The following is a 20,665-nucleotide window of genomic DNA, read 5'->3' as shown; positions in this document are numbered from 1 at the left end:
CGCAGGCAGTCTTACTGCGCAGGGTGCTTTTTAAAAAGGATTTTTCTTCCAGTTACATTTAAAAGCACATTAGGGAAGAAAGGCTGTCGTGATAAACCGGAGGAAAAATTTTTAACTCCTTGTCTTGTGCATCAGAACACTTGTACTGATTTATATTCTTATTAAAAAGCCCAGAATATTGTGTATAATTGCAGTATTGTGTAATTATATTATGATTCAATCATATAATATTTAATTATTGTTATTGAAGCAGCACTAATGTCAGTGACTCAAGGTAAGAAAAATATTATGTGGATGAAAATCTGCTAATGGGTAATAATATGTAACAAATCATGTCAAAATTCATATTCTTTTATTGAAAAATTAAACCACATCATATTAAACTTTTATTTTATTAAACATAGTAATCACACTGGATTTTCAACAAAATCGTCTGCGAAGTTATCAAATCTACGCTTATGCATGTTATTTTTTGACAGAAAAAAATGAAGTATTTTTAGTTTTTTTTCTCCTTATTTTACAAAACTCCATGCATATAAGAATGAAATAATCAGGTTTTTACAATACTTAATGGAAAATATCAAAGATCTTTCCAGAAAATGAGAACAGGTGAAAAGATTCACGACCAAGAGCCAAGGTGATAACTTTTCTGTTATCACTTATGAACCGACATAACACAAGAATTCATTGTGAAGAAATCCTCATAACATAACAGTAGTAACTTACTATTAACATTAAGGATTGGAAACAGGACTCTGTGGAACAATACAATATTAAACACGTGGGTTAGTATACTTATGCATGTTACTTTTGACGGACATAAATTACCAAAGATGAATTCATTGAAATGTACTCTAATTGCACTATAAGATCTGACTAGGGAAAGGGGAATATGAATATTTAAGTAACAGGAGAAATCTAAGACTAAAATTGTATAGTAAAATTCATAAATGAAGACTACAACATGAGTATTGCACACAGCCGGAACTGTCTGATAGTAATATGCATGCACCATAAAGTAATAAATGAGACTTTAAATTTGGATTACAGCCATGGAAACACATTTCTGGGCCATCAATCTCTTCCTTTTTCCAACAAGTCCACGTAAAGCTCTCTGACTCCAGAAGGAGACCTGTCTGACCTGTCTGACATGGTGACAAGTACACCCAAAACAAATTTTATTTATCTTCAATTGGGGGACGTCAAAATATAACGTGCATAAGAAATGTCCGTCAGATTGTAACGTGCGACTTCCTGCTTCTGTCAGGGACCAACACATTCCACACGATCATTCACCCTCCCGGCAAATTCTTTCAGTTGCACTGGCGTCAATTTTTGTTTACATCCATTATGAAGTATTTCAGCCAGTTCCCCGATCGCTACGGTTCATTTTTAGTGAGTGAAGAACAAATCTGTACTTACGTACGTTACGTATTATGCACGTTAGCTTTCTTGACAGACTGCAAACACGCGCTGCTCAGGCGGCCAGTTTCTCCATCTTCTCGGAAAGCGATGATGTCATCAAAACTTGTGGTAGTGTGGATTTCCTGGAGGTTTGTGTATCACGCGGTGCTATGCCGGTCGGAGATATACGATACAGTCTTGTGTACGTTATTTTCTGACAGACAGCGATCCTTTGATTTTACCATCGATGTATTTTGAAAACAGGCAGATTCCAAGGCGAGAATTAATTATAAATCAATTGGTGCTTTTATATTAAAGTGATTGATTACATATATTGTTCTATATTAATGTTTTTAGTTGGAATATTCTCATTCACAAGTTGATGTTGACTTCTGACGGACACAGTAACGTGCATAAGGGTCTTTTTTTAAAATGATTTTTTCGTGTTTAGAAAATGTGCAGGCCCATTGTATGTGGTTTTTTAAACACTTCAGTAAACCTGTTTTATGGAGTGTAGTTGATTTAATTCCGACAGTAAGTTGTATAGCAATCAAACCTTGTCGAAGTTGGTTAGTCAGAACTGTTACGGTCGGGTGTCTAAAATTCACCAACTTCAAAAAATTAATTCATGATTTTATTGGGAAAATATAGCTTGTGATATCTGAAGTTGTCAACATTATTTCTTAGAGCAATATTATTTTATTTAAACCAAAAAAATATCCAATTTATGTTTAAAATAGTGGATGGAGATGATTTTTTTATACGTCTCACCATTATTACCCATTAGCAAATTTTGACTCGTATACATCCATGTATTATGTTTTTAGTCAACAGTAATTATCGACTATGTAATTATAAGTATAATTACGGATTATCATTACCGGTGTTATTATTTTAGACCAATTCATTTTATTCTATCCACATTCACTGGATATGAGCAATCACGTGCTCTGATTGGCTATTCTACTACTCGGATATCAGCTCATATACCGTGAGTAGAAAAAAACCCAAAGGTGGAGCTTGTTGCTGAACCAACCGAGGACGAAATAAAAACTCTACTTGAAAACAAAACCCCAATAATAATTTTTTAAAAAAGCAACAAAATAATCATGGAATAAAAGTGTTTGATAGTAAGAACATGTAAACCCCCCCCCCAGAATTATTATTACAGCATTTTCCACAAATTGCTTCTGTCATTTCGCCAGTTTGTTTATTCATTTATAAGCATTACATTTTTTTTAGACTGATTCAAAAGCTCAAAGAAGTTTGATAATTACAGAACTGAAATGTCCAAGGAAGAATTAAATAAATGTCTACAGCTGTTCTATTCCTCGGCACGACAGCGAGACGGCACTTTCTCCAAAAAACAACAACACTAAAGTCAATTTGTGCAGGTTTTTAAGAAGTCCACCTCATAACAAAGCACTGACCCTCTGGGCTCTGAGGGTATTTTCTGGCACACTAATGATTTTGGTGTCAATTTCAACAAATCTAAGCAGTATTTTCAAAGTCATAGGACTTTTTTGTCTTCAGCACAAGTTCAGCAGAGATATTATTGTCGTAGTCTGGACGTCCTGATTGTACTTTTAAAAAATACCCGATAAATGAAGATGATGTAAAAGCGGTTTTAGCACTGTGTTGGAATGTATGTAAAAACATGACCTGATCCATTGTGACGAACCGTTTTGATCACTTGAGCCGATTCTGTTCAGTCTGAGGAATGGATCGAGCACAAAAACTTACATCTGCTCCATTGAGTTGGAGAATTAACTGGCCATCAAAGAAAAAACCGTATGTCCTATTGTTTTGGGATAAAGGGTTGGCAGTGGGAGGGGTATTCAATGAGAAGAGTAAAAAATTCCATTCCTTTCAATGAGAAGAGTGAAACCCCCTCCCACTGTCAACTCTTAAGCTGTGTTCACATATATACTGGTACGGTAGTGGTATAACTGTATCGATACAAAGTATACCGGTACAGTTTAGTGCATCTGTCCACACTAGTGAGAAATGTTTGCGGTTTTCTTTCACGGTAGTTGAAATGCGCGTGCGCGAAATGTTTCCGTGGTTACCGAGTAACTTCCTTCCGAGAATATGGTGGATGAAACGACGTGTGTGTGCTTTTTGTTGTCAATGTACAGTCTGTATTTCTGGTGGTCATTTATTCAGTCGAATCGTATAAAACGCGCGAGGCAGTTGAGAAAGAAACAAAGAAAACGAATCTCCGTTCTTCACTATTTATTCAGCGAAAGACATCGATTGAGGTGTCTGACTTTGCGCATGCGTATTATATTTGTATCGATACAGAACCGCTTCATCTGTCCACACTACAGCGAAGCGCTACAGTACCGATACTGTACCAGTATGAAACCCATACATTTGTGGGTTTCATACCGATACAGTTATACCGCTACAGTACCGGTATAGTTGCTAGTGTGGACAGGTGTTGCGGTACAAAAGTAGTTTCGTATCGGTACAAAATCCCTAGTGTGGACAGGGTATAAGCTGACAAGTTTTATGTTTCATATAATTTCAGTAATTTAAATACTATATTATTATTTGGCAGTGGGCACATTGGAAAGTGTCAAGTATAAAAGTTTGTCAATATGTTTATCATGCATGTATGATGGAAAAACTCACAAAGATATTTATCTAAATACATGACCTACTCATTCTAAACCTGTCCAGCTTCACCGGAGAAGCTCTCGACCCCAGAGGGTTAAAAATAAAAATGCTCTGTTTCTCAAACTCCAGTGAATGTAGATGGAATAAAAGAGTTATTCCACTCAATCTCGTTGTACATGGCTGAGACACAACTCGGTACTACGCGCCTCCTCAGCTATCAGCTCATGTATGACTTGATTTCTTGGAGTAACCAGGGTTTTTTCTAGAAAAATTTAGTATGAGGGCGCTCACCATGGCGAGGGAGCGAAGCGGGGGGGAGATGGTGCCGGTTGTCCCCCCCCCGCCGTGCAAAGCCTTTGAAAAATGCTCCAATGGGACATTCTGAGGTTATCTGAGAGGGAAATTGTAACAAATTGTCTGTCAACATTGAAAAAGAAAGAAGTAATCTTCTTCTGCCCCGGACAGTCTTTGGCTTTCTTCCGCTTCGTGCCGCGGGATGACATCTTTAAATGCCCAAGTGTCAACAAAAACAACTCGCGAACTACTTCTGTCAAAAGCTCCCGCGCCGGTGGGTGAAAGGTCATTCAGTCTCGAGAAATCTCGCGCTACAAGTCAGCTGACCTTGTATGTAACCCATGTCAAATCTCGCGAGAGCAGCCGCGACAAGTAAACAACTAAACAACATGGCGCCTCAGTCTGGAAAACGCTAATTCGGATTGTTTTTGCACCGTCTGGCGGTGTATCTACTATGATTGGAATATTTTTGGAGCAATTATAACGTATTTGATGATCAGACACATTGTCACGTAGTGTTGCTGGGATGTTTTCACGGAGTCGGTAAGGGGGCGCACGCCGAGAGTAAGAGGGCGCAGCGCCCCTGTTCCCCCGTTTAGACGAAAGCCTGGTAACTATTAAATAAGACTTGATAATCAAACGTGTGGATTTTTTTTTCATTATTATTTTGAGGTTTGATGTTTTCAAATGGCAAAAAAAGTGGAGAAAATGAAGAAACTAGAACATGGAGAACCTGTTGCATATTGCGACTCTAAACATTAAGAAATGGTGTTAAATTCACTCAAGCTGGGTCAGATTCTTCTAACAAGCAACCGAGAAGAAAATCTTATTGAGTTAGCCTTAAAATAAGCTTTCCAGCTCTGTTAAAAGAATCCGCTCCAATCGGAGTGATTTGAGACGTGACGGCTGCTGACACGTCCTCAGGCGAGATCTTGCTGCAGTAATTCAGAGCGCACATGAAAATATCCAGACGTCACAGATCATTCATCGAGACCACAGGACTTGTGTTTGGAAGGAGAAATGTTTGTTTCGGTGTGTGTTAATTGCGTCTTGTAATTTGATTGATTGTTATTACTGTAACCAGCTGGGTTTGAGTGCAGCACTTAAGGCTTGTGTTGACTCTTGTGCTTGCTGAAGCTGTTCATTATGGTGCAGCTTGGCATCTCATCCTGCTCTCTTAATGATGTAGTCAAGGCTCTGTCATAAACCTTTATATCAATCTAAAGAAGTTGTGTAGGCCATTTTTAACTCGCACTTTTTTTTTTTTTAACTTTCACCTCAGCAGTGACATGTCTGTTAATTGTCTCATCATTATTATTATTATTATTATTATTATTAGTCATAATGGCATAATTGGTCTGCGCTCATTCTTGTGAACACGGAGTCTGTTCATGCAGACAAGTACATTCCTTCCACAATAGATGATAACACATAATAGAAGGGTTGTGATGTCATTCTCAGTGATTTATTTCCAGGCAATTTATTTCGTCTGGCTTCTTCCTGTCCGTCTGTCTGTGATGCAGTTCACGTTGCCCCTGCTGATGGAGACGGCGCTGCAGGTGGTACGAGGGAAGGACATGTTTCCGTACGCGGTGCTGCAGACCTTGCTGAAGCTGGTGGTGCTGGTTATCAGCACGCTGCTGCTGGTTATAGTGCGAGTGCAGGTCATCCAGTCGCAGCTGCCCGTCTTCACCAGGTGAGCTGATCTCAAACAGTGCAGAATTTTATTTACAATCCCTTTATCCTGATTTATAATCTCTCTATCCTCTTTTATAATCCCTCATCCTGGTTTATAATCCTCCTATCCTGATTTATAATCACACTGTCCTGATTTATAATCCCTCTATCTTCATTTGTCATCCCACAATCCTTCTATCCTGACTTGTAATTCCGCCATCCTCACTCGAAATCCTGTAATTCCGCCATCCTCACTCGAAATCCTGTAATTCCGCCATCCTCACTCGAAATCCTGTAATTCCGCCATCCTCACTCGAAATCCTGTAATTCCGCCATCCTCACTCGTATTCTTGTAATTCGGCCATCCTCACTCGTAATCCTGTAATTCCGCCATCCTCACTCGTAATCCTGTAATTCGGCCATCCTCACTCGTAATCCTGTAATTCCGCCATCCTCACTCGTAATCCTGTAATTCCGCCATCCTCACTCGTAATCCTGTAATTCCGCCATCCTCACTCGTAATCCTGTAATTCCGCCATCCTCACTCGTAATCCTGTAATTCGGCCATCCTCACTCGTAATCCTGTAATTCGGCCATCCTCACTCGTAATCCTGTAATTCGGCCATCCTCACTCGTAATCCTGTAATTCCGCCATCCTCACTCGTAATCCTGTAATTCCGCCATCCTCACTCGTAATCCTGTAATTCCGCCATCCTCACTCGTAATCCTGTAATTCCGCCATCCTCACTCGTAATCCTGTAATTCCGCCATCCTCACTCGTAATCCTGTAATTCCGCCATCCTCACTCGTAATCCTGTAATTCCGCCATCCTCACTCGTAATCCTGTAATTCCGCCATCCTCACTCGTAATCCTGTAATTCCGCCATCCTCACTCGTAATATCCTGTAATTCCGCCATCCTCACTCGTAATATCTTGTAACTCCGCCATCCTCATTTGTAATATCTTGTAATTTCGCCATCCTCACTCGTATTCTTGTAATTCCGCCATCCTCATTTGTAATATCGTGTAATTCCGCCATCCTGATCCACAGGCCCACTGTTCTAATTTACAGCCCTAATATCTGGAGTTATAATCCTGCAATTCCACTATCGTGAATTATAATGCCACGATGTTCATTTACTGCTGACTGAAAGATCCTGTTACGCAATCTCAATATCATGCCCTTACAATCCTTCCGTCTTGAGTATAAGAAAATAATAAGAAACTGTCCTTTTATTGGCACGTACGAAAGTTTCATTTTCGGTGAGTCAGTCATCATGGCCAGGGTGGCAGTGGATCCGGAGTCTATCCCAGGAACACTGTGCGCCAGACGGGGGTATGTCTCAGGGCACAAGACGCAAACATTCATTCCACACTTTAGGCTACATTCATATTACCAGGTTGAAGTGACTTTATTTTTATTTTAATGTGACCCATCTGAGGTTTTCAGGCCATGTGGATACAGAAATCTGATTTAAAAAAATAATTTCCCTCAAATCAGATTTGAGTCACTTTCATAGGCAATTCGAGATCAAATATGAATCAGATTCATGCCCTTGCGAGGTTTTTTTTTTTTTGGTTCTACATGCATGTCCTGAGCACTGTCTTCATCAGCAGTGCAGCAAAGCAACAGTGTGAAAACATTTGACACCAGTTAAATCTAGCTGTCCCCCCCCGCTTTAGAAACTTCCTAAGTGTAAAATCCTATCTTATCTTAAGTTAGGAAGGCATTTAGGAGTTTTGGTATTACAGAAGGAGGTTTCCTAAGAAATCCTATCTTATCTTAAGATAGGAATTTAGCCATTACAGAACCATCCTAAGTTAGGAATATCTTAAGTAAGGATGCCTGAGTTACAAGGCCATACACTCTGTCCTAAAATTCAAATTTTCAGCTGTCAGTAACTGAAAAAAATGGCAGCAGCACTGCTAGTAGGTCTGTATGAGGATGAAGAGAAAAGAAATTTAATGGTTGAAAGGCTACTGAGACCACATAATGACATGTTGAATTTTTCGGATCGTGTTTTGATGTCTTTTTATCGCCTGCCAAGACATTTAATTTTGAATTTGGTGGAGGAGTTGCGTCCAGCCCTGGGAAGACCCACAAGGAGACATGGAGCCTTGCCTGTGGTGATGCAGGTAACAAATGCTCTGCGTTTTTTTGCCAAGGGTGACTTCCAGACTGAGGTTGCAAGCCTGTCTTCGGTATACGCCCCCTGAAGTACATCTGATGAACTGTTGGCTGTCCTCCCAGAGCAAAATGCGATGCGTACAATTTGGTGCCTTAGGCAAGGTTTTAGCTGGTGCTCCTTCATTGCAATCAGTTCCATCACCAATCATTATGTTTATACACACACACACACACACACGCACACACACACACACACACAGCACAGCTTTATATATCTGAGGCTTGCTTTATTTTTGAAACAAAATAACCCATAAAATAAGAACCTAGGATTTGCAAGGGTAGGATTAAAATATCTCAGAAGTCTATCTGAAGAGAGGAGGAGTATATGCGACCATCAGGTGGTCCGTTATATTAATAAAAGCGCTGCTGATGGTGAAACCCAGCCAATGTATGAGAATTGGGGGGGCGGGGTAGCCTGGCAAGCCAGACTAAATGTGAATATTTAGTCTGGCCTCGATCCGTAGACATTTCTGAAGGGTGGGGGTGGAACAAACCGCTGTCTTTCAAACTGCCTCTGTGTGTATAGGCCAACACACTGACCAATCAGCGCAACAGTGACCGTGACCTAGTCAGAGCGCGCAGTGGGGGAGACCTTGAAATAAATAATTTTTCAAAATGCGTATTAATTAATAAACAGGTTCTAGATATTAAGAAGTTTGGAGATAATGACCACAAGTTTGGAGTCTGTACCACATACTTAACATGCACTCTTATTTTTTTCAAGGGTTTGCTTAAACTGTTTTTGAGAGTTTTTATTTAGTGGTGTTTGGTGAAATAATTTCCCTTAAATTTAAAATAACAGGAAAATAAGAAACAATCAAAAAGTAATGTTTCAAAGCTGTTTATTAATTCTTCGTACTGCACAAACTAGCCCCATCCTTTTGGCTACGAGCGGAGCCAGCTGGTAGATCAGACTTTTGCCATAGCCGGTCGGCAAAACAGCGAAAACGTCCTTCTTGAAAAGGAATGAGCGGAGAGCCTCTTCCTGCTCATGTTTCAACGAAAACTCCAAGTCTAATTCTTCTAAAACTGATTCCAAAGCCGAGTCAAACGCGCGCTGTTCACTAGCCATAGACATCTTTCCTGTTGCGCTTTCTCCAGCATCACGCAGCTTTGTCGTCACTCCTGCAAAAGCCCGCCCAAAGAATCCAAACAAAAACCTTGCGTTGTGATTGACGGGCACGATTTGATGCCCGGGGTGTTTGTTTATATGGTGAGAGGCTAGACCCATTCGCTAGGCAAAAATATTTTTGGCCGCTAGGCGGGTGGGTCTAGTTTACTAGGCTGGGGGCGGGGGTCTTTCTGTGTGGAGTTTGCATGTTCTCTCCGTGTCTGCTCTGCTCTGGTTTCCCCCACAGTCCAAAGACATGTAGGTTTGGTTAACATGGCACGGCCTTGGGCTGAAGTGCCCAAGAGTGGCGGCGTACACGTATGCAGCGGCTTTGCTCTCCTATGATGAACTAAATTTCATTGTGCATTTGTGCAGTGACAATAAAGACATTCTTCTATAACCTCAGCCACATGATAGAAAGTAACGTCCTAAACAAAAGCAGCAAGAGGAATAACACCGAGCGTTCACGAGCACGTTTCTCACGTGATGCGTGCTGTTTTGCTTTATATTTAAGACCAGTAAATAGCGGAAACACAAAGGGTGACAGCAAGTAATTATTGTACAAAAGGCAGTGGAAAAGGAAAAGCATTTTAACTGGCTGTTACAAGTACAGCTAACAAGACGAAGATGTCTGTAAAAATGCATGCTTGGTTCCTTGAGGCAGCGGACTTAAAAGAAATTGTATTCCTCTGGGGTATGTTGATGTTTATTCCTCAAAACGCCTGAATACTCTAAGCTTTCTCTAACGAATTTAAGGTGAGAGTAACATTAAGTTAGTGAAGGCTACCGTCGTACGAAGTAAGCCAACGCTCCAGCTTCATCACATTTACCGATGTGTTGTGTCCCCCACCCTCCCCCCACCCCCCTTCTCGTTAACGTGCGTGCCATTTCGGAAGATGGGCCTGTTCGCATGACAGCTCGACACGAGTCACTTGTAATTATGAATGTCAAAAGCTTATCTGAGCAAAAAAAAAAAAAAAATCAGAATTAAGCAATGAGGCTTGCAACACTGAAATGTTTTTGGAGGAGGTGGGAGGAAACCCATACCATGAGCACTGAAGCTGCAAGACGGCAGTGCTGCCCACCGAATTCTATTAAGCATTCTTTAGAAAAGGGTTTTCTTGTTAAGAAGCTGGCACAGGATCAGACGCAGGGTTAGACATGACACAACCGCCCCGGAGCAAAGAGCGTTAAGGGTTTGGCTCAGACTGGCAGCTCTGTACTGCTGGGGTATGAACTCGCCACCTTCTAATCGCAATCTTAACCGTGGAGCCACCGATGTGCTATTATACTCATATTCATTAACTAGTGGCTTTGGGGGTGAAATCAGAACTCCGAGACGACCGTGAGCCTTCAAACATTTGTGTGCAAAAGTTTGTATACCCTTAGGACAACAGAAAGGAATTTTATTTGCTATACGCAGGGCTTTGAACCAGAATTTTTTTCCTACTGGTTCGTTCCGAACATAAACAGAATTTTAACGTTTCCGGTTTTGGGTTCCACCATTAAATAGACGTTCCTGAACCGGTTAGAACAAAAAAATTTCGTTCCCGGAACGGTTAATTACGTTCCCTGTCAGCGGTTTAACAAATGGCTATAAAGTTATGTCTCTGTCTCATCCAGCTTAAGCCAAATGTAGGCTAATTCTATTACAACCTTCATTAAATAAGACAAGAAATAATTCAAAACAATTATTATTTCAAATGTTGGCGATTTGGATTCTCAGTATGTCTTCCCATCTACACAAACAGAAAAAGTGCCAAAAATGAAAGATAATTCGTTTAGTGTGTTACCAAAGGCTAGTCAGGCCCTATAGAGGGCTACCGCATGACGTCACCGCGCCGCGAGATTTTGTTAGGCGCCATATTGGAAGACCAAGTACACATCTATGCAAGTACATACATACATAAAACAAACTACACCTGAAATGTAGCCAGGGCCGGTTCTGCCCTAATCTGGACCCGGGTGCAACATCGCGCAACCCCCCCCCCCCCCCCCCCCCAAAAAAAAAAAAAAAACACCAGTCTAAATCAGGACAACCATCACATAACTATAACTATAAACATTTTATATCAACTATTTTAACTAAATGGGCTATAATAAATAAGCCTGCAGGCAGCCACGGCGGGCTGCCTCAGAAAACTAACCATTTGTCCTACCTTAAAACTCGTTTTGCATTTTCTGCCTCCTTTTTTGTATTTTCGACCCTCCGTTTATTTTCTTTCCTTTTCTGAAAACCCGATTTGTGTCCAGACATTTTGTTCTGCTACCAACGAACTAACTCGTCAGGTCTCGTCTCTCGAGCCCGCGATGATTCACGTGGGAAGGGCAACAATTGATACATTTTTACAAACAGCCAATAGGGAGGTTGCAACGTTCAGGCTCTTCTTTGCTCAGACACTCAGTAATGGAGACATGATAGCAGTCCACCTTCCCGCTCTCTCCATTCAGTCAGCGAACGTCACACAGGAAGTGAACCCCAGCGGGTCATAGAAACTTGCGCAGGAGAAGAATGACTTTTTTATTTGTAGGCTACGGAAACTTTGAGGAACGAAATAAAAACCGGTATTAACCGGTTACCATTATTTTTAATAAGCGTTTCTGTTCCGGAACATAAATAAAGTTTCTGGTTTCGTTTCTGTTCCATGTGAAATAGAAAAAGTTCCTGGTTTTCGTTCCTTGAACCGGTTCAAAGCCCTGGCTATAAGACATTTCTCGTGTTAGTTGGCAGGAAAAAGAAACTTTGCTCGGCAAAATAGTCATTTGATAGTCAAATAATCAGAAGTAAGTGTTGTGTAATTTATGTTTACTGTAATTGGTGTATTTATATTGTTTTTGTACGCACAAAAAAAACACTGAAGTAATGAAATGAATTTCAGCTCATCATCTCTAGCCGCTTTATCCTGTTCTACAGGGTCGCGGGCGAGCTGGATCCTATCCCAGCTGACTACGGGCGAAAGGCGGGGTACACCCTGGACAAGTCGCCAGGTCATCACAGGGCTGACACATAGACACAGACAACCATTCACACTCACATTCACACCTACGCTCAATTTAGAGTCACCAGTTAACCTAACCTGCATGTCTTTGGACTGTGGGGGAAACCGGAGCACCCGGAGGAAACCCACGCGGACACGGGGAGAACATGCAAACTCTGCACAGAAAGGCCCTCGTCGGCCACGGGGCTCGAACCCGGACCTTCTTGCTGTGAGGCGACAGCGCTAACCACTACACCACCGTGCCGCCCTGAAATGAATTTTGAAAAAAAAAAAATTTCAGGAGGAGAGAAGAAGCCTAACAAGGCTTATGCTCAGCCCTCCTCCTTTAAACTAAACAAATACTATCACAATACTAATGAGATAATTCTCAGATGAATTAGAACATAGATATAACAAAAATCTAATAGAGTTCAATGGATTGCAAAATAAGCATATACAATTAAATCAATAACAAAAAATAATACAAGACGAAAATGCATTCTAATAACATACTGTAAATCAAAAACCTAACTGAGTACATATGATGAAATAGAGGATTTAGAAGTGGTTGGGATTGGATAGCAGATGGTTTTTAAGGTTACGTTTGAAAGTTATCATAGAGGTAAAATTCTTTCGGGAGAGGGGACGATCATTCCATACACTGATGCATTTGCATTTCACACTGATTTGGGCCAAGGAAGTTCTGAATAGGGGAATGTGTAATTGGGTGCTTTGGCGAGTTAGATAACTGTGAAACTGTGAACGAAAATTAAGAAAGCTGTCAAAAGTGTCAGGCAGATTGAGATTTATGAATCGAGCTGTGAAAAGAGCTAGTTGAAATCTGTTAATATCCAAAATGTTCAAAATTCTAAGCTTTTCAAACAGCGGTGATGAGTGAGTGTAGGATCTGGAACCGGTGGCAATGCGTACAAATTTTTTCTGTAGTATTAATATCGGGAGAAGGGAAGTTCTGTAGGCAAATCCCCAAACAATATTACCATAGATGAGGTAAGGGTAGATTAAACTGTTATATATAGTAATAAGGGTTCTCTGTGTGAGAAAGTGTCTAATTTTTCCCATGATCCCAATAGTTTTTGAAATGTTATTTACTAGCATAGCAATGTGGGCCTTCCATGTCAATCGATCATCAATCAGTATTCCTAGGAATTTTGCCTGACATTCTTGGGAGAGGGGAAGGTTCTTTAAGAAAATATTGGCATTTTTTTTTCTATTGTACGTCTTGTTTTTACAACAAAAGATAAGGTAGTACGTCTTTCTTTTTAACCTTAACGGACAGCTTGTTGACTTCAAACCAAGTAACGACTTTTTCTAATTCTTGGTTGGCTCGTCGTATTAAAGAATCAAAGTCTGCGTGTGAAAGGAAAAGATTTGTATCGTCGGCAAATAAAATGAAAAAAGATAATTGAAGATGCTTCAGCGAGGCCATTAGCATGGATTAAAAACAATAAAGGTCCAAGAATTGATCCCTGAGGAACTCCACAATTTACTGGTTTGCATGATGACGTGATCTCATTAAGAGCAGCATACTGTTGTCTGTCAGACAGGTAAGTAATAAACCATTTAAGTGCCGTGTCGTTAATGCTGTATTTTTTTTTTAGCTTTTTAAGAAGAATAGAATGGTTTACCGTATCAAACGCTTTGGATAAGTCTAGAAAGATTCCTATGGTAAATTCTCTATTGTCAATAGCCGAAGTAATTCTATCCATTAATTGTATAAGTGCCATTGAGGTAGAGTATCCCTTTCTAAAACCATATTGGTGTTTGTACGGAATATCGTTTTGGTTTAAATGTTTCAAAAAACGATTATATATTCATTTCTCGAGAATCTTAGACATGCAGGGTAGAAGTGAAATTGGGCGGTAATTATTAACTGAGGCAGAATCATTGCTTTTAAAAATAGGAATCACTTTTGCAATTTTAGTTGATTTAGGCACCGCGCCGTTTCGAACTGATAAAGTTAAAATATGCATAAGAGGACAAATAATATGGGGGAGGGATATCTTTAATATTTTAGGACTAATTTCGTCGTGTCCAGCAGCGGAATCTTTCAGATTGCGTGTTATATCTTGAACTTCGGCAGTGGAAGGTGGTTCAAAAGACATGAATATTAAGGATGGGTAGTGTAAATAAAATCGCATATACAAATCTGTCAGTAACCTTTAAAAAAAAAAAAAAAGAGTGGAGGGAATTTGGGAAAGAGTCGTAGGCAGACCCAAAGACAACAGTCACTGTGGTGTTTCCCCTGGAACATTTTTACAATATAGATGTAAAATAATGCATTCTGATTTATCCAGAATGCATCATTTTTGCATCTCGGAGTAAATGAAATGTTCTTGATCTCGTGATTTAGGTGGGTGATAAGTGAAAAATATAAAATGAAAGGAAACCATCTCTGATGATTTCCTGCCATTTTGACACTTTCAGGTTTTATTGGTCAGTCATGGGTCAACTTATGTCTGAAGTAAAATCATGAATATTCGATTATTATTGTGAAAGTTGAGATGATCTTCAAGATTCTGCAGCGGTTTCAGAAGGAAAATGGTCGCCGTAAGAAGAGCTGCTTTGAGACTAGAGATTGTGTGAAATTGGGAGTGAGTTACTGCCCCAAGTGAAGGAGTTGAAGTATCTCGGGGTCTTGTTCATGAGTGATGGAGTGTGAGATAGGCAGGCAGGTGGATTGGGGTGGGGTCAGCAGTAATGCGGACGTTGTACATGTCCATCATGGTGAAGAGGGAACTGGGCCGGAAGGCAAAGCTCTCGATTTACCAGTCAGTCTACGTTCCAAACCTCACCGATGGTCATGAGCTTTGGGTAGTGACCGAAAGAATGAGAACGCAGATACAAGTGGCTGTAGGGTGGCTGGGTTCAGCCTTAGAGACCGGGCGAGGAGTTCAGACATCCAGAGGGATCTCGGAGTCGAGCCGCTGCTCCTCCATGTCGAAAAGAGTCAGCTGAGGTGGTTCAGGCATCTGATTAGGACGCCTCCTGGGTGCCTTCCTTTGGAGGTTTTCTGGGCACGCCCAACCAGGAGGAGACCTCGGGGTGGAGCCAGAACACGCTGGAGAGATTATATATCTCATCTGGCCTTGGAGCGCCTTGGGATCCTCCAGGAGGAACTGGAAAGCGTTGCTGGGGAGAGGGACGCCTGGAATACCCTGCTGAGCCTGCTGCCACCTTGACCCAACTTCGGATAAGTGGAAGAAGATGGATGGATGAAACTGAAATCTTTAACAAACTTAAACTATCAGAACTAAAGAGACAAAATATTTTAATGAGGAACTTGAGACAGTGTAAATTATTCTGAATATGATTTATACATTTACGTATTTATCCTACTATTAAACACTTGACAAAAAAAATTACTGAAACTTCTGTTCAGTTGTAATTCTATTAATCTAAACAAAAGCTAAAACAAAATGCACTTTTTACTTGTTTTTTTAACTTTGGACTTCATTAATCACAAACAAGCCATGTGATATATATATATTTTATTTTTTAAAAAATTGTTACTGGTAACAAAATCTGCGAATCAACAGACTTCACTTTTATATAGTCATAGCACCATGATTCTTGCCGTCTAAAACTCTCTTTTTTCTCAGTGGGGGAAAAAAAACAAAACTGTCTCACATAAAAATACAATGAAAATTTCAAGGTTCAACTACAGAACTCTACAAATTCTACATTTTTCCCCCCAAAAAATTCAACTACAAAGTTGAATTCTGGGGGGGAAAAATGTTCTATTTCTATTGCGTTTGGAGATGTTTCACTGCTGTGTGCGTATACACACACACACACACACACACACACACACACACACAGTGTATCCTGTGTGTAAATGTTTTGCTGAGATAAAAAGCGTCCTGCATTTTACGATTCCGGAGATCGCCGAAGCAATTGAGCAGCAATATAAAAAAAAAAAGTGACCACTGTGGGGCGTTTGAGCTACTTTTAACCAAAACAAGTCGGCGTGGGCGAACATGGCGGACTCGGCTCTCCCTCTAGTGGAAAAGGAAAGGAAACCCTGCCTTGTGAGTGCAGCTGTAAGATAGAGCAAGGTTAGATGACGTGTCATTTTTCTGAACGGATAACTAAATCATTCTAGCTAGCACTTAGCTATCTTGGAGCGCACGGGCTCGACTTCACGGTAGCGAGATTGGAGTTATACACAATGTTTTGATCTTGCACAAAGAAACGAGAACACAAAAGCAGGAACAGAGAAAAGATCTATTTATTTTGCTTCACGGATCTATTCGCGAACGTCGACTACAAATTACATCCCTGCGACTCAGAACTCTCCAAGTCACTGTCGATGCAGAGTCACGATGTTTTCCACATGTCGCCATCTTGGTGTGACGCAGTTTCTTAGTTACGCTAATCAGTTAAAGCTCCTCTTTCGCGTTCGGCTGTTTCCATAGAGCCGTACTGTTTACCTCAAGAGGAAGGAAAACAGGCCCATAACAGAGACCTTCAGGACATCAAAATGATCACATCCCATTCGTCCGCATGAGACGTAGGAAAACGCCGTGCACACACACAAATTTAAAATTTGAGAACTTTTCAGTCAGCACCTTTAAAAATAACAAAAAAAAAAAAAAAGCACTGCGAGTGTCCAGCGATGGAGCGTTTATAGGTGGCCAAATCACCGAATACGGGCTGTTATTGGCAGGACTGTGTATAACATGGCCTACTTTTTTAAAATGGAAATTCAGTTTAAAATATCTGGAAATCTTTTTTGCTTAAAAGGAATCCGTTTGTATTTCACGAACAAGTGCATGCATACATGCATAAATAAAAGCACTCGTGCATATTCTCTAGAGAATGTAAACCCTGGCATTGGTTCCTGGTCCTGATCGTATGGGTTGTGCCCACACAAGCAGTCTTGAGAGCCTGCAGCTAAGAAAAGCAGAAAATTTAGCTCGAATCTGGCGGGGGCGGGGAAAAAAAACCCCATAATGCCACAGCAGGTTTGTATTACCTCTTATTTTTACAGCTTCTTCAGTAGTAAATAAAAGAAGTTGTAATCTTGATCATCTGTACAAGTGCTGGAATGTGTCACCTGAAACATGGCTTCCTGGTGTAACTTAATCCTGTCTGAATAGTACCGTAAAAGCTCATTCCCTCCTCCAGTTTGAGCTTTAAGTCAAATCAAGTTTACAGTATTTGTATATAGTGCTTTTGTCGCAAAGCAGCTTTACAGAATTTGAACTTTAGAGCGTTAAATGCTTAAGGGCACTGCAGATTCTTGGACTGACAGTGAGTGTCATTTCACCGAGAGGGATGTGTTGCTTTGGCATGGAGGCATGAGTCAGAAATGGCTCAGTGGCACCAAAGTGTGTGTTGGCAAGCTTGTGTGGAACATTTGACATGGGAAAAAAAAACGGCACATCAACGAAATGGAATTTCTTAGTGTTAAATTGCAAACAGGATAAACAACTTCACAAGCAGGTGCTGTTTATTAACCTTCAGAGGTCTATAGCTGCTGTTTATCTTCTCGACTCCATCACCTGGAAATGCCGAATGAGGAGGATGAAGGCTGATACGACCCCGATTCCAAAAAAGTTGGGACAAAGTACAAATTGTAAATAAAAATGGAATGCAATAATTTACAAAACTCAAAAACTGATATTGTATTCACAATAGAACATAGACAACATATCAAATGTCGAAAGTGAGACATTTTGAAATTTCATGACAGCAACACATCTCAAAAAAGTTGGGACAGGGGCAATAAGAGTCTGGAAAAGTTAAAGGTACAAAAAAGGAACAGCTGGAGGACCAAATTGCAACTCATTAGGTCAACTGGCAATAGGTCATTAACATGACTGGGTATAAAAAGAGCATCTTGGAGTGGCAGCGGCTCTCAGAAGTAAAGATGGGAAGAGGATCACCAATCCCCCTAATTCTGCCCCGACAAATAGTGGAGCAATATCAGAAAGGAGTTTGACAGTGTAAAATTGCAAAGAGTTTGAACATATCATCTACAGTGCATAATATCATCAAAAGATTCAGAGAATCTGGAAGAATCTCTGTGCGTAAGGGTCAAGGCCGGAAAACCATACTGGGTGCCCGTGATCTTCGGGCCCTTAGACGGCACTGCATCACATACAGGCATGCTTCTGTATTGGAAATCACAAAATGGGCTCAGGAATATTTCCAGAGAACATTATCTGTGAACACAATTCACCGTGCCATCCGCCGTTGCCAGCTAAAACTCTATAGTTCAAAGAAGAAGCCGTATCTAAACATGATCCAGAAGCGCAGACGTCTTCTCTGGGCCAAGGCTCATTTAAAATGGACTGTGGCAAAGTGGAAAACTGTTCTGTGGTCAGACGAATCAAAATTTGAAGTCTCATCTCATGATTTCTAGCCGCTTTATCCTGTTCTACAGGGTCGCAGGCAAGCTGGAGCCTATCCCAGCTGACTACGGGCGAAAGGCGGGGTACACCCTGGACAAGTCGCCAGGTCATCACAGGGCTGACACATAGACACAGACAACCATTCACACTCACATTCACACCTACGGTCAATTTAGAGTCACCAGTTAACCTAACCTGCATGTCTTTGGACTGTGGGGGAAACCGGAGCACCCGGAAGAAACCCACGCGGACACGGGGAGAACATGTAAACTCCACACAGAAAGGCCCTCGCCGGCCACGGGGCTCGAACCTGGACCTTCTTGCTGTGAGGCGACAGCGCTAACCACTACACCACCGTGCCGCCCAAAATTTGAAGTTCTTTATGGAAATCAGGGACGCCGTGTCATTTGGACTAAAGAGGAGAAGGACGAGCCAAGTTGTTATCAGCGCTCAGTTCAGAAGCCTGCATCTCTGATGGTATGGGGTTGCATTAGTGCGTGTGGCATGGGCAGCTTACACATCTGGAAAGACACCATCAATGCTGAAAGGTATATCCAGGTTCTAGAGCAACATATGCTCCCATCCAGACGACGTCTCTTTCAGGGAAGACCTTGCATTTTCCAACATTACAATGCCAAACCACATACTGCATCAATTACAGCATCATGGCTGCGTAGAAGAAGAGTCCGGGTACTGAACTGGCCAGCCTGCAGTCCAGATCTTTCACCCATAGAAAACATTTGGCGCATCATAAAACGGAAGATACGACAGAAAAGACCTAAGACAGTTGAGCAACTAGAATCCTACATTAGACAAGAATGGGTTAACATTCCTATCCCTAAACTTGAGCAACTTGTCTCCTCAGTCCCCAGACGTTTACAGACTGTTGTAAAGAGAAAAGGGGTTGTCTCACAGTGGTAAACATGGCCTTGTCCCAACTTTTTTGAGATGTGTTGCTGTCATGAAATTTAAAATCACCTAATTTTTCTCTTTAAATGATACATTTTCTCAGTTTAAACATTTGATATGTCATCTATGTTCTATTCTGAATAAAATATGGAATTTTGAAACTTCCACATCATTGCATTCTGTTTTTATTTACAATTTGTACTTTGTCCCAACTTTTTTGGAATCAGGGTTGTACATTAAATGCTTCCTTTGAGACCCTGAATCCAGCAACCGTCACTGATGCTGCGCTATCTGCCCTCTTCCACATACATGAGCTCATAGACGCTGATGATTTGCTGAGTATGCCCCTCCCATCCTCCAAATGCTAAAACTCCTTGATGCTGGAGACTACTTCTGTAAACATCTCCTTACAGCAAACGGAGTAAGGAGGGAGGGGTTCCAGAAAGCCTTCAGGCTTTAGGGTAAGAAAGTCTTTAACCGCCTCTTAAGAGCCATAGTTAAGCTAACACGGTTTTCCCGAGCAACGTCATAGCCAGAGTAGTACTCGAGCTCGCTCTTAACTTACCAGGCTTGTTGTACTCGAGTCAGACTCGTGACTCGACTCGGACTTGAGCACTGATGACTCGGACTCGTGCATTAACTGCGTTCTGACTCATAAATTGGAGACGAGGACTCGGATTTTTTTCTTTATTTTTTGTAACATGCCATCATAATTTGGGAGAAGATATATTTGTATCTACATAAATTTTTATACTAATTTCGCGCAAGAGTGTTAAGGCCAATTTATGCTGACAACCCAGTCCTTGCAGATGGCGTCGCAGATGGCGTCTGCGAAGCCCCCTCCCTTCGCAGACGCTCTGCGCTCACCTCCCAAAAATTGTGACCACCGCAGACAGCCTCGCAGACAGCGTCGCAGACGAGGCCTCTGATTGGTCCACTCTACATCCGCTGTACACGCACTTCCGCTTCCCTACTTTCCCGGTTTGGTTTGTTTTCACGACCGCCATTTTTAAAAACACGAGCGAAGATGGAGCAGCACGAAGAGCGGTTGATCGAGGAAGTGAGGAAGTACGTCCATCTATACGACTCCAGTTCTAGTCATTA

General features: G+C 41.2%; 1 protein-coding gene across 1 annotated transcript in view; it reads left to right on the top strand.

Moving 5' to 3' along the window:
• The window catches only part of tmtc3 (transmembrane O-mannosyltransferase targeting cadherins 3), a 177,777-nt gene that overhangs the window by 70,454 nt on the left and 86,658 nt on the right, over positions 1-20,665 (top strand). The window contains exon 6 of the mRNA XM_060928418.1: positions 5,844-6,016. Within this exon, the coding sequence (XP_060784401.1) occupies positions 5,844-6,016 (173 nt within the window). The remainder of the gene's footprint in view (positions 1-5,843; positions 6,017-20,665) is intronic.

Source organism: Neoarius graeffei, chromosome 8 (assembly GCF_027579695.1).
Source record: "Neoarius graeffei isolate fNeoGra1 chromosome 8, fNeoGra1.pri, whole genome shotgun sequence".
Taxonomy (NCBI): domain Eukaryota; kingdom Metazoa; phylum Chordata; class Actinopteri; order Siluriformes; family Ariidae; genus Neoarius; species Neoarius graeffei.
This window is presented reverse-complemented; position numbering and strand designations above follow the sequence as displayed.